General features: G+C 36.3%; 1 protein-coding gene across 1 annotated transcript in view; it reads left to right on the top strand.

Annotated features, from left to right (window-relative positions):
• ascc3 (activating signal cointegrator 1 complex subunit 3) overlaps nt 1-12,645 on the top strand; it is a 294,060-nt gene that overhangs the window by 57,589 nt on the left and 223,826 nt on the right. Inside the window, exons 6-7 of the mRNA XM_065246358.2 lie at nt 581-779; nt 4,540-4,675. Coding sequence (XP_065102430.2) covers nt 581-779; nt 4,540-4,675 — 335 coding nt within the window. The remainder of the gene's footprint in view (nt 1-580; nt 780-4,539; nt 4,676-12,645) is intronic.

The raw sequence follows: 12,645 nt of genomic DNA, 5'->3' as shown, positions 1-12,645 counted from the left end.
AGATAAAGAAGAGATCATTCAGACAATCAGCCCAGACCCGATGCAATCATCCCATCTCATCTGCTTTCAAGAGCTATTGGGCCTTTTATTGAGCTGTTGTGCTCCAGACAGAGGCGGTTTGATAGCGCTTTAACCCTCTGATAGGGTTAATATTCAACTCTTGGCTTTACCAAATCTTACAAGACACGAGCTGAAAGAGTTTCATAGGGCAACGCTGATTTCCAAACAGCTCCATTAAGTTAATGAAGGTCATTTTCCTTTAGTTTCTGACAGATCCGTTACTTTTTTGTAACATTGCAAGACGACTACCCAAAACGTTTAACCTATACGAGCTGTATTTCATTTTTAAATTCAATAATACAATTAAATATAAACATTTGAATAAATAGTAAATATATTTTCCCAAACTTTATAGTAAATCACAGCAATAAATACATAATGGTTGAAAATAAGCAGGTAATTGCACTTTTTTTTTTATTTAGTATATGATTTAATCTTTGCTGTTGTGAGTCGTAGCCTTTGTGTTATGAAGAAAATGTTTTACAATTATTTTTCCTCTTATTTTCAATTCGTGTCAAAGGCAAAAACAAAGGAATTAGTGATCCCACCAAGCCCACGTACGGCTGTCAGGTGACCATCCAGTCTGAACAGGAGAAACAGATGATGAAGATATACAGGAAAGAGGAGAAGAGAGAGAGAAAACGAGAGAAACGGGGAGATGAAGGGGAGTCCTGGGAGAGCACTTTTCATTTCGACCCTGTGGAGCTGAGACTGCAGAGGTGAGCGAATGTCTCTCTATCTCATTGTCTCTCTCTCTCTTTCATCACAGAAGCAAGTGGCCGTCTACATATTTCATCAGGATGTGGGCTATAGGAGAGAAAGAGAGAGATAAAAGTGTGCTATCTGGAGCTTTTACGGGAGGGATTTTCTCATAATGTTTAATTTTCACTGGATGAAAAGAGCAATGATCTGTTTAATTAAAAATGCTGCCGTCCAAATGAGGCAAAGCATGAGGAGGAGATTAGAGATGAGGTGTTAATACCTCACCGTCTGACTGCAAAACAACAACTGGGGTGTGCGATCAGACAGTTTTATATTGTGAAGGGTTTTAAAGAATGTCCAAGATCTACTTTTCAAGTAAAATCGATGGAGTCGTGAATACAGAAATACAGAAATCATTGATTTACACTAACAGCACACAGAACAAACATAAACACTCCTGCCGGCATAATGGTTAATGTCTTTATATTATTTGATGATTTAAAAGAAGAAAAAGAAGTGTGTCAGCACAATAAATCTGACCTCATGCACACTTTAGATGCTCGCTATCATCATCATATCGAAAAGTCTGTAATTCTGTCTGGGCACAATATCACTATTAATAAATCTTATAGGAGCGGTTTCCAGGACAGGGATTAGACTAGTCCTACACTAAAATAAATGTAAGAGCTGTCCAAACTGAAAACAACTTGCACTGACATATCTTAAAATACATCAGTGCCCTTTGTTTTGCATCAAAGGTAATGTTTTTAGTAAGGCATGTTTGTTAAAACTAGTTTTATTTCCTAATTAAACTATGGCCTGGCTTAAGCAAATCCCTGTCTGGGAAACCACTAATGTCAGCCTAATCTTTCATATTCATATGTGTGGTTTAAATGTTTGGGAAAGCATAGTGAAGATTTTTGTATTTTTTAACATTTAAATTTGAAAAAAATGAAAGATTTTAATTTACTCGCTTATCTGCCTCATTAAGTCTTTATCTCTGTTTACGGTTTATTATTTTTTTGTTCATTTTTTTCGGTAGCAGTGCTGTTGTGATGATTATTGTAATTTGTAACTTGAAGTTAAAGGTTAGTGTTTTAATGGTTGAGTTATCTATTGACTGTTCATTTAATCTTCAGTAATATAGTTTACCTCAGGTTTTAGTGTACATTAAGTAGGGCTCAATTTACTGATTTTAATTGAATTTTAATTTAATGAAATTATATATATATATCAGTGTTTCCCATAGATCTGAAATTTACTTGCGGTGGTAGCCGGTGAAAAGCAATCATTGCCCACCGACAAAAAATGGTCTATCGTAACTATACGACAAGGAACTAATAATGTGTGACACAACACAATACTTTGATTTACATTATAGTTTGTTAGTCCAACCACTCCAAACTATCTTTGCCATGAACAAAGCTGACACTGTTTGTCAAAGCACCACAAAAATAGTGTTTTTGCACTGATATATGAAGCAATTTGATGACCCCTTTTAGTATATTAATGATGGACAGTGCAGGTGTGTAGATTATAAATGTGACTGGTGTTATAATGGTTATTATTTCTATTAGATAGAGCAGAAGCTATTTCTCTAAGCTTTTTTTATCGGCAAGAATCCACTCATTATTTCAGATTCAAAAGTCTACTTGCTGTCCCAGTGACAGGGGACTTTACATTACAGCTTTGCGTTTTGTAAATCTTGAGTCAGCTTGAGCTTTGCTCGTTCAGTGCAATGGGCTTAACATAAGCATTGTCTTTTTGTTACCATCTCTGTGCAAACTTTTTAGATTTTAGAAAAGATATGGTTTATTATTAATAATAATAGTTTACAAAAATGGGAGAAAATCCAGCGCGTGGTCGTGACTTTCAAAACAAGAGCCAGTTGTTATCGCCATAGAATCCGGAGGCACGCTGAAACTGCACGCTAGCTTTAGCGTGGTAGCGCTCACGGTCATTCTCCGATAAACCCGCGGGTGCTCCGTGAACTCCACTAATGTTAAAACTCTGATCAAGTTCAGAAACATGAAGGATACAATGTGACACAAGCTTGTTCGCGTCGCATAATTCATTGAGAAACAGAGAGCACGTGAACGCACACCGAACTCATCAGGTCGCACACAAAATGTCATTATTTAGGGCTGCATAACGATTAATCGTGATTAATCGTTTGCAGAATAAAAGTTTTTGTTTACATCATACATGTGTGTGTACTGTGTATAATAATTATGTATAAATAAATATACACACATGCATGTATAATTTTAAGAAAAAAATATTTATAGATTAAATATTTATATATAATATAAATTATTTATAAATATAAAAATGTATATACAGATGTAAATACGCCTTAAATATCTATGTGTATGTGCATTTATTTATGCATAATTATTATACACAGTACACACACATATATAATGTAAACAAAAACTTTTATTCTGCAAACGATTAATCGTTATGCAGCCCTATTATTAAAGAGTGTCATTATCACATTTTGTCAAATCGACAGAATTTAATGTGATTTTAGTTTACGACTACATGTTTACTTGTAAATTCTATATAATTCTAACCAAACGTCTGCTCAAGCGCACAGCCAGGGTTGCCAGCTTTGCGTTTTAAAACTATCCAAATGGACATTCAAAACTAGCCAAAAAGCATCCCAATGACTAAAAAACGCAATTTTTCAGTCTTTAACTCAGAGAAAAAATCTACTCGCTGAAACAGTTTTAACACAAATGCACAAAGATGAGTTGGAGAAAGTTTTTCAGATATAGGCTTAACGTTATTTTATTGCTTTATGTAATGTTATGAAAGACTTGACTGCTGCAGCGTGTGACCCCATTATTTAATAATGCATATTGGCATTGCCTTGCTATTGCATGTTTCTGTGACGAGAATCATGTGATATCATGCAAATATTAGACGTGAACTTAAGCACAATTCTTCTGCGCATGTGCACAAGATATTTTTGCATCCAAATAAGAAAATAAGATTTTCTCTTGATGATCGGATCACAGGTTGGACTACACCACCCCTTTAAATATGATTAAAATTTGCATCTGATCGAAAATATAAAACTAGCAACAATCATTTACTGCATTATTTACCATGTTAAAGTGAAATATCTGTTTCCTCCAGACACAAACATGTCTTACTGACTTTAAACTATTGAACATTAGTGTAAATGACCTGGACACGTGTGACACCTGTTTCATAGATTGAATCTTGCTTTGATGCGTATCAGGATTGCATGTTAAAGGATCAGACTCCCTCCAGACGGTCATTTTAAAGTGTGTAATTTAATCCGGAGAGCTCGAGGGTTGGTGGCAAGCTGAGCTTTCGGGTCTGATCACATGTCTGTTTTAACAACAGTACTTTTGGCTGAGTGAAGTACAAACAGATCAGGTTCTGTTTAGATATTTTATACCAACAGACTCGGTCACAAGTTCATGTGAAGTCTGATGTCTTTTGTGTTTTAATTGGCCAAAACCGTTTAATTTTGCTTTGCACTTTAAATGTGTGAATTATAGTAATGTGTGTAAGATGAATGTGTTTGTGTTTAGACATTTATACATATTCTTGATAATGTAAACCACTTAAGCGAGATGCTTGTTTATGATTTGTCACATTTGGACATGCTTTTTGAATGCTGTATTGATTTTGAACAGCTCAGAACCTGCTGTGTGTAAAACATTTGATTATATCAATTTGTATGAGAGCAGCTTTAGCTAAAGAGAAAGTAACTCTGTATATGTTTGTGTTTGTATATAGAGAGCAGGCCTTGCTGAACGCACGTTATTCTCCGGTGTTAGGCCGACACAGAGAATATGAACGCATCCGCTACCCTCACGTTTATGACTCTTACGCTGAAGCCACAAAGACTTCTGCCTTCGTCGGAGGATCCAAGGTAAACACAAAACATGTGACATGATACACACAAGCACATGTGGGTGATTCTCACAAAATCCAGATTTAGAAGGTGGCCAGCATCAGAATTTTTTTGCACATTTAAGATTTAGGTCTGAGCTTACTATAAGCATTATGATTAAAAAAAATTCCTATAGAATTATTTACATTTTTTTTAGATTATCATTATCAAAAATAATCATTACCACAACATGATATTACATTAAATATAAAAAAAAATAAGAAAGAAAAAATAAGAACTGCTTATCTGGTAGCCATCTTGAGTGTCACAGTCAATTCTGTCCCTTCCAACCAATTTTTTTTTGTTGTTGAAAATGTTAGTTCCTCCAGGCCTTAAACAATGATTGAAAATTGTTGCGGAGGTTGAGAAAATTAATCCTGGACACATTTATATACCTTATTATTGTTTCTACATTTACCAATGATCACCAATCCACATGTTTCTTTACTGTAAATGTTTATAGTATAACATGCACTGAATCTTTGTATATTTTAGATTTTTTTAATTATAAATATTTCCATGCCAAAGAACCCAAATCCAGTCATGGACACGTTGCGGTAATGAAAATGTTCCCCTTAAATGTGATGTTTGTAACTGTATGCTTCTTATGTTGATACTCTTACTTTTTTCATCAAAATGTTTCATGACACCTCATAAGTCTAATTTTGCGAGAATCACCCATGCACATTTACATTATGTGGTGTTGTTTTTCTTAGATTTGTTTTATTTAAAAAACAAAAAGGTTGTATCTACAAAGTAGAGCTGCTTGATTATGGGCAAAATCATAATTACGAATATTTTGGTCAAATTCATAATCACAATTATTTAGAATGATTACTCAATGACTTTGAAAACATGCATTTTATTTAACCTTTTTATTAAGTAAGTATTGCAATAGACATGTCAAAGCAGCACAATAATTGTTTTTGTTTTTGTAATTGTTAAAAAAAAAGATTGCACAACCCTACTAAAAAGTCAAATTGAATTTAAAAACTCTAAAGCTCAATATCTCAAAACAGTTATAAGCTCATAAGTCTAAGGCGGTGACTTGTATGTGTAAAGGCACAGAGAAAAGATAAATCTGAACTCTTAAGTCTCAAATCTCTCCCCAGTGCTTTGTTTACTCAGCATCATGCCAATCTGTTTAATTATATGCTATTATCACACACTAGATTACACACAGCCTTTGTTTTTAATCCAGTTTTGATGATGTCTTAATTCGAACGGCCTGTGGCAGACCATCTTCCAGCAGTTTTAATGAATTCATTTGGCTCTCATCATTATTTTTTCTGTGAGCAGGGAATGATGCAGGTGGTTTTATGGCCAGAGATCCAACAGAGATCTTTCTAGAATCAGTTTAGCTTTCCTCACTATCTGCACACAGTAAAGTGAATGAACCTAAATGTTATCTCTTTACGGTTTTATTTCTTTATTTTCCTCAAACGAATGAAGTTTGCAATTTTTTAGTGCTGCTACCAAAATGTGGGACTTGTTTCATTATTTTCTAAGAATAAACATATAATAATGAGGCTGGTTGGTGCTAGCTGTTTTTTTTTTATTAGAGTTTTTGTTCAATGTTAAGGGGTGTGTACACCAAAGCGTTTAAAGGGACAATGTGTAGTTTTTTTAAGTATTTTTAAGTAAGGGATAATGTAGAGGCAGCCGGTAGTTATTGGGAAATAAGCCCCGACAGTGTGATCAGGACCCGACCTGAAGCGGAGGGTCTTGTATCACACTGTCGGGGCTTATTTCCCGATAACTACCGGCTGCCTCTACATTATCCCGCTTATTACACGGCTACTTGCCACATAAGAAAAAAAACTGGACATGAATATGAATTTGAAACATTTTATTGGCATATTTGTTTTAAATTAACATTTTTATCCTTCCGCGAAGCTTTGCACAGATGCATAAAATGATCGTAATACCTTATTAAGATCCTCTGCTTCATACTTGTCTGTCTCCATTTTTTTCTCTTTAGCCAGTCTTTGAGAAGTTTTAATGCCCATTCTGTATTTTTTTGTGTGTTGGCTTCGTAGCTGTCATGCTCTATTTTGTCAAGTTCAGTCTCAGTAAGCTGTCTGTGTCTTGTCGTGGTTGTCGAGTGTTTGTCACAAGATGGCGCCAAACAGACAGTAATCTTTATTGATCTTTATTGGCGCGGAGCGATTTTACTCGTGCAAGTAGTCCGGCTATGCGTTATTATTTTGGAGCGGTTATTATTTGAAAAGAACGAACCTGCAAATGTCTCAACTGACCAATCAGAATCAAGCATTCCAGAGAGCCGTGTAATAAGTACGGAATAATTGACGACGGGCCATTAAATTATAAGAAAATAATGCACACCCAAGGTGCAATAGGGGTTTGCATTATTTTCAAATAATTCAAAGGACCAGAGTCAATTATTCCTCTTATACCACGGTTACCACAAACATTGCTCTGGTGCCTATTTTTAAGACAGTTAGGTGTGCGGTTATCAGAAATTAATTCATACCCACGGAACATTTCTCAGCCAATCAGAACACAGCATTCAACAGACCCGTGGTATAATATGGACTAAATATGCATATTATAAGGCAGAATATTTTTTTCAACTGTTGTGCTGGCAATCTGGTTTAGTCTTTGTGACATGAACTTCACTAATTCTCAGCTGTGTAAGAGGTGTTTTAAAATGTAAGTCAGTGATTCTCAACCGGTGGGCCGCACCATTGGCATAGGCGGTAGTGGACTTATGACAAATAATTTTTATAAATCATATTTTAGCATCAGATTTTTTAAATGATTTTTTATGAATTAAAAACACTCATTCAAGATGCATGATCTAAAAGCCCATTTATGTTTTAATATCGCAACAGCAATCACGTCACGTCAGATAGAACATATGTTCATTCAGATGCAGTAACAATACGTTAAGGGGATCGCAAACAGCACATCCATGTTGTGCCACATTTAAAAGTCAAACACACTGGCGGCATCTACAATAGCTGTCCGCAGCGTTCCGCTGTGTGACTCCGCTGTGCCATACCCTGAAAGGAAGCAAAATCCTTACCCCTAGCTCAGTTTTAAACGCACTCAGGGTATTCCTTACTTCAGCTGCATTATTTGAAGTGCAATCCGCATCACTTTTTGAGACTCAGGGTTTCCCCCTTTCCACGTCATTTTTTGACATGCATGATAGCCTACAGTTGTTTCATCTGTTTTTTGCTTATGCGTCAAATAAAAATGCATTTTAATTCACTGCATATGTTCAAGTACAAATTATTTCTAAATCAGACGCTGAAAAAATTAAGAGGCCACTCCAGTTTTGCCTTTTATCATCATTTCTACATTATCATTTTAGTCCAGTGTCTGTTGACTTCAGACAGTGAACCTCAGGAGTTACAAAGTCACCCCAACACAACAGCAATGTAATTGTTAAAACATTGTGTTGTTTGAAATGAATTTTAAACTTCAAATCAGATTTTTTTTTCAAGTCTAGTTTTGAATATTTAAAAATTTTTATAAATGTTTTTTGGTAGTTGATAGAATAAAACAACATTTATTTATTTAAGCATACCTATAAATATTACATTTAGAAAAGCTGAAAAGAGTCTTAAAATATTGATATTCATGACCATTGACCCTCCCTTGCATATTGCCTTTACACAGAAAAAGTGTCTTATAAATGTTCAATTAATGTATTTTTATCATGTGAATGACTGGGGAAAATGTTTGTTTTACATCTTTTTGTAGCAAATTCTCAACGCTACAAGAGTAGAGAACTTTATTGTTTGTGAACAAATGTTTAGGATGTGTTCCTTGGCTTTATTTCAGCAACTTTTTTTACTAACCACGCATGAACATAATTTACTTAAAAATACATGTACATACATGTGATTGTAGCACAGTTTGTGCTGTATAAAGTGTTATGTGATATTAGGGGCTGTTTACACTTGGTATTAAGATGTGTTTTCATCGATCGGATCACAAGTGGACGAGAGAGACACATTACGTTTACACCTGGTATTTAAATCCGTCTCTTTTGTCCACTTTCGACCACTTCTGTCCTGAATACTGTGAGGGGGTGGTCTGTGAGACGGTGGGCGAATCTCTCTGCTGTCATTCAAATGCGAGCGGGAGTAATTATGAGTTTATATGGATGCAAACTAATATTATGTCGGAGTCCACTGCTTGTTTAGCAAGTAAACATGCTGCACAGAGTTTTGTACGTGTATATGTTAGAGCTTTCTCTGAATTTTCAGCGCAATGATGAAATAGGATCGCGCAACTTTCACACGCTTTCAAAATGAAACTACGGAGATCAGCCGCTTTAGTTTTATTAATGAATGGCTAAAAATAGCCATTGTGTTCAGTACCTCAGATTAGATAAATGGGCGGAGAGAAGGCGGTCGCGTGTGGCTGTTCGAACACATTCAACCACATCTGCGTTTACACTACAAAAGCAATCAGATCGAAAGGGGTTTCGACTACCTCTGAATGTGTTTGAAAGTGGTCGAAAGAGGACGATCTCAAAAAGTTTTAAACACCGTTTACACCTGGCATTAACGTCGTCCACTTGTGCTCCGATCGATGAAAACGCATGTTAATGCTAAGTGTAAACAGCCTCTAAGCCATGAATGTGTTTTAAGGGGCCAGTCACACCAATAGCGTTTATGGCAGTTGCAGGCGCCTTTTTTGAATGATATTCTATGGGCAGGGCGCGTTTGCGCGCTGTTTATGCGCGCCGAGCGCATTGCGGTTTTTTGCCGCCTGCCGCGCACGCGTTTTTGAAGGAGCGCTGAGAGCGGAGAAGCGCCCGACGTCATTCGTGTCTTTCCATTGTCCAATCGAATGAAGGGAGAGGCGGGCCTTACGTTGTGGTGAGGGAAGTTACAGTTGCTTTGAAGAACCGGACACCACTCGCTCACTCTCTCCTGTGTGTTTGTGCACCTCTCACCCTCAAACAAGGTCAGAGCAAGCGTCCTCTTTTTAAAGTTTCTGCTGATATGACAGTTAACAGCAAAAGAGCGCTCACGCTTCAATATTTGATTGACAAGACAGCTGACTCGGTGGTTGCTTGGCAATATGAAAAGCCGCGTCGCACTGCTCTTTTTTTAAAAAAGGCAGTGCGTCGCGCCTTGCGTTTGCAAGCGTTTAAAGCGCTTTTGGTGTGACTGAAGCCTAAAGCAACTGAAAAAAGACGAAATGTAAGAGCATGTCAGAACCTCTGCCGGTGTCCCAAAATGGTTGGACCCCAGAGGGTTAATTATTTTACCTTTAAAGATGTACTTTCTCAAAGGTATTAGCCTTGAGTATTAATAAAGAATAAAGTCTAAGCATAAAAGTCCACCTTTACATCTTCCACTTTAAATGCTTGATTTTTTTCTGCTCAAAATGACACTTATGCGGTTTGTTTTTTCCATTGGAAGCAATGACATTCCTTATTCATCTACAGGGGCACCAGGTGTACCTTAAGTGTCGTGAAACGCATGTCACAATGCATCGTTTTTCTGTTATTTTGCGTTTTGTTATTTACATTATGTGCTGTTTTTTCAGGTTTCTGTACATTTTAGGACTTTTTATTTAAAAAACAAAAAGTTTTTTTAAAGAGGAGGTTTAATGCTATTTCATAAATTCTGACTTATTAACACAGTTTAAGAGCTGTAGTCATCATGCTAAACATAAGCAAAGTGTCAAAAAAGCAGTTGAGCTTGTAACAGAGTATTTCTGAGCCAAACTCGCGCCTCCTTTTTCCTACAAGTTTCTGAAAGTTTTTTTTGAGTGGGGGTATCCGTCACGACTGATTGACCCCATATTCCTCGGTAGGCTATCACTGCACAGCACGCGAAAACTTTGTTTTAGCAAGATAGTTCGACAAAAGAAGTGTTTTTGGATGTAAGGAGAAGAAAGTCTTATTTAGCTTTCCCTGTCTTAAGACAACAGTGGATGCAGTTTGTTTTTCCCGGACAGCAACGTAATTACGAATGCATTTGTTTGTTCCCTGGCTGCATTTTGCAGAGCACTGCTTTACAAACAAAGCTTCGATTTGACGCCAGATTTGCCACTTGTTTACAACTGTTGGAGCTGTCAAAACTTTAAAAGACCCCGTTTAGGAGTCACAACCACAGGCCTAAGTAAATCAAAATCTCAAGTGTTTTGTTGGCAAGCGCGCATACGTGCATGTAATGTAAACAACACCAACAACAGCAAACATTTTTCACCTCATTTGGCATTGTACTGCATTTACAAAATTTACACCTTTCAAAACTAAAAAAATGGATTACGTTTCTTTTTTTATTAAAATAGTGGATAAACAATCAAGGATTAATTACCAGATAGAGACGTCCTCCTGTAATTGTTGCCGCTGTTGTTCCTGTTCGTCCATTACTGACTTAGTATCCGATTCTGGATTATATGTTTAATGTAAGGCTGGTTATTTAAAGGATAAATCCGGTATTTAACACTTTGAGTCTCATTTCTGGTTTGTTTTGGATGAACTACAGTGATGGAAACAGAAATTTTGACAATGGGTCGTGTCTTGAGTTTTTGACTCGTTTAGAAGCGTCTCTTGACTGCTTCAGAATGGAAGTCAAGGGTCATGCACAAACATGTCATTAAAACAACACTTAATGTTCATTTTCAAAACTGTACTACTCACTGAGTGGTTCGTGGTGTTCGTTGATGATTAAAAACAAGTTGTGTAGCGAAATACAGTTTCTGTCGTGTTTTATTTGGCATTTTGTAAAATTCCATTGACTTCTCTTGGAAGACTCATTGCTCGCTGACATATCACTCCGCCGCCGGGAAACAGAAAAGGGTCTGTTTACATGTGGTTGTAGTTTTTTCGCTCGGTTTAAATAAATTGTTCCCATATTTGATGGCTCAGTGACCAGCTTTAGGTTTGAAGTTGAGCTCGATTGTGACTGTCTATACGCTAGACACCGAGCGTACTTGTATGGCAAAGTGGTTGTCGCCATCAAGTGGTCGGGAGTGTGTTAACGCTTCAGACTCAAATATAAAGCGGAAGTATATACGCGGTTGTGAGGTATCTGAAAAATAGTTCCACTATAGCAAATAACACAGATTGAAATCATACATTGCGCCAATATATTTGTTTTTAATCATCAACGAACACCACAAACCACTCGGTGAGTAGTACAGTTTTGAAAATGAACGTTAAGTGTTGTTTTAATGACATGTTTGTGCATGGTCATTGACTTCCATTCTGAAGCAGTCAAGAGACGCTTCTAAACGAGTCAAAAACTCAAGACACGACCCATTGTCAAAATTTCTGTGTCCATCACTGTAGTTCATCCAAAACAAACCAGAAATGAGACTCAAAATGTTAAATCCTGGAATTATTTAAAAAAAAATAGTTTTTAAGTTTAATTTCCATCTATGTTGGCTGTGAATCCAAAAGTAGGATCCAAAGCTGCGCGTACTCGTAACTCTTCAGCTCCGCCCACCGCATGCCTTCAAGTGTTCAACCTTTTACGCCAAAAATCGGAAAGGCTGTTCTCTCTTTTATAAATCTGACCACACAAAAGACTCTTTGGAGATATGAATGATGAAATACTACTCTATAGGTAAGCAAGATTAACATTAGATTGGCAAAAACGTCTTGTGTTATGTCAGCTTTAATATTTAATTATTTCACCCAAACAAATAATTGTTTTATAATTTACAGTTATTTCTGTACATATTTAGTTAGAATAAAAATAATCCATATGACTTGATTTGGTTAATAAATGTTTATGTGAATTAAAATTTTTGATTTTATGTTTATTTTACAATTACTCTGAGTGAAAAACACAGCTTGGACAAAGAAGACAGACGGGTTTACATAATGCTTACTAGTTCTCTTGGTTGAATAGGTGTGTGTTTATATGATCACAGTGATGCTCAGCCCTCCGGCAGGACTTTCTTCTTTTGGACTAGTTTAGATGAATTGCTTTGAGGTTTGAAGATGA

The sequence above is a fragment of the Paramisgurnus dabryanus genome, chromosome 13 (genome assembly GCF_030506205.2).
Source record: "Paramisgurnus dabryanus chromosome 13, PD_genome_1.1, whole genome shotgun sequence".
NCBI lineage: Eukaryota > Metazoa > Chordata > Actinopteri > Cypriniformes > Cobitidae > Paramisgurnus > Paramisgurnus dabryanus.
This window is presented reverse-complemented; position numbering and strand designations above follow the sequence as displayed.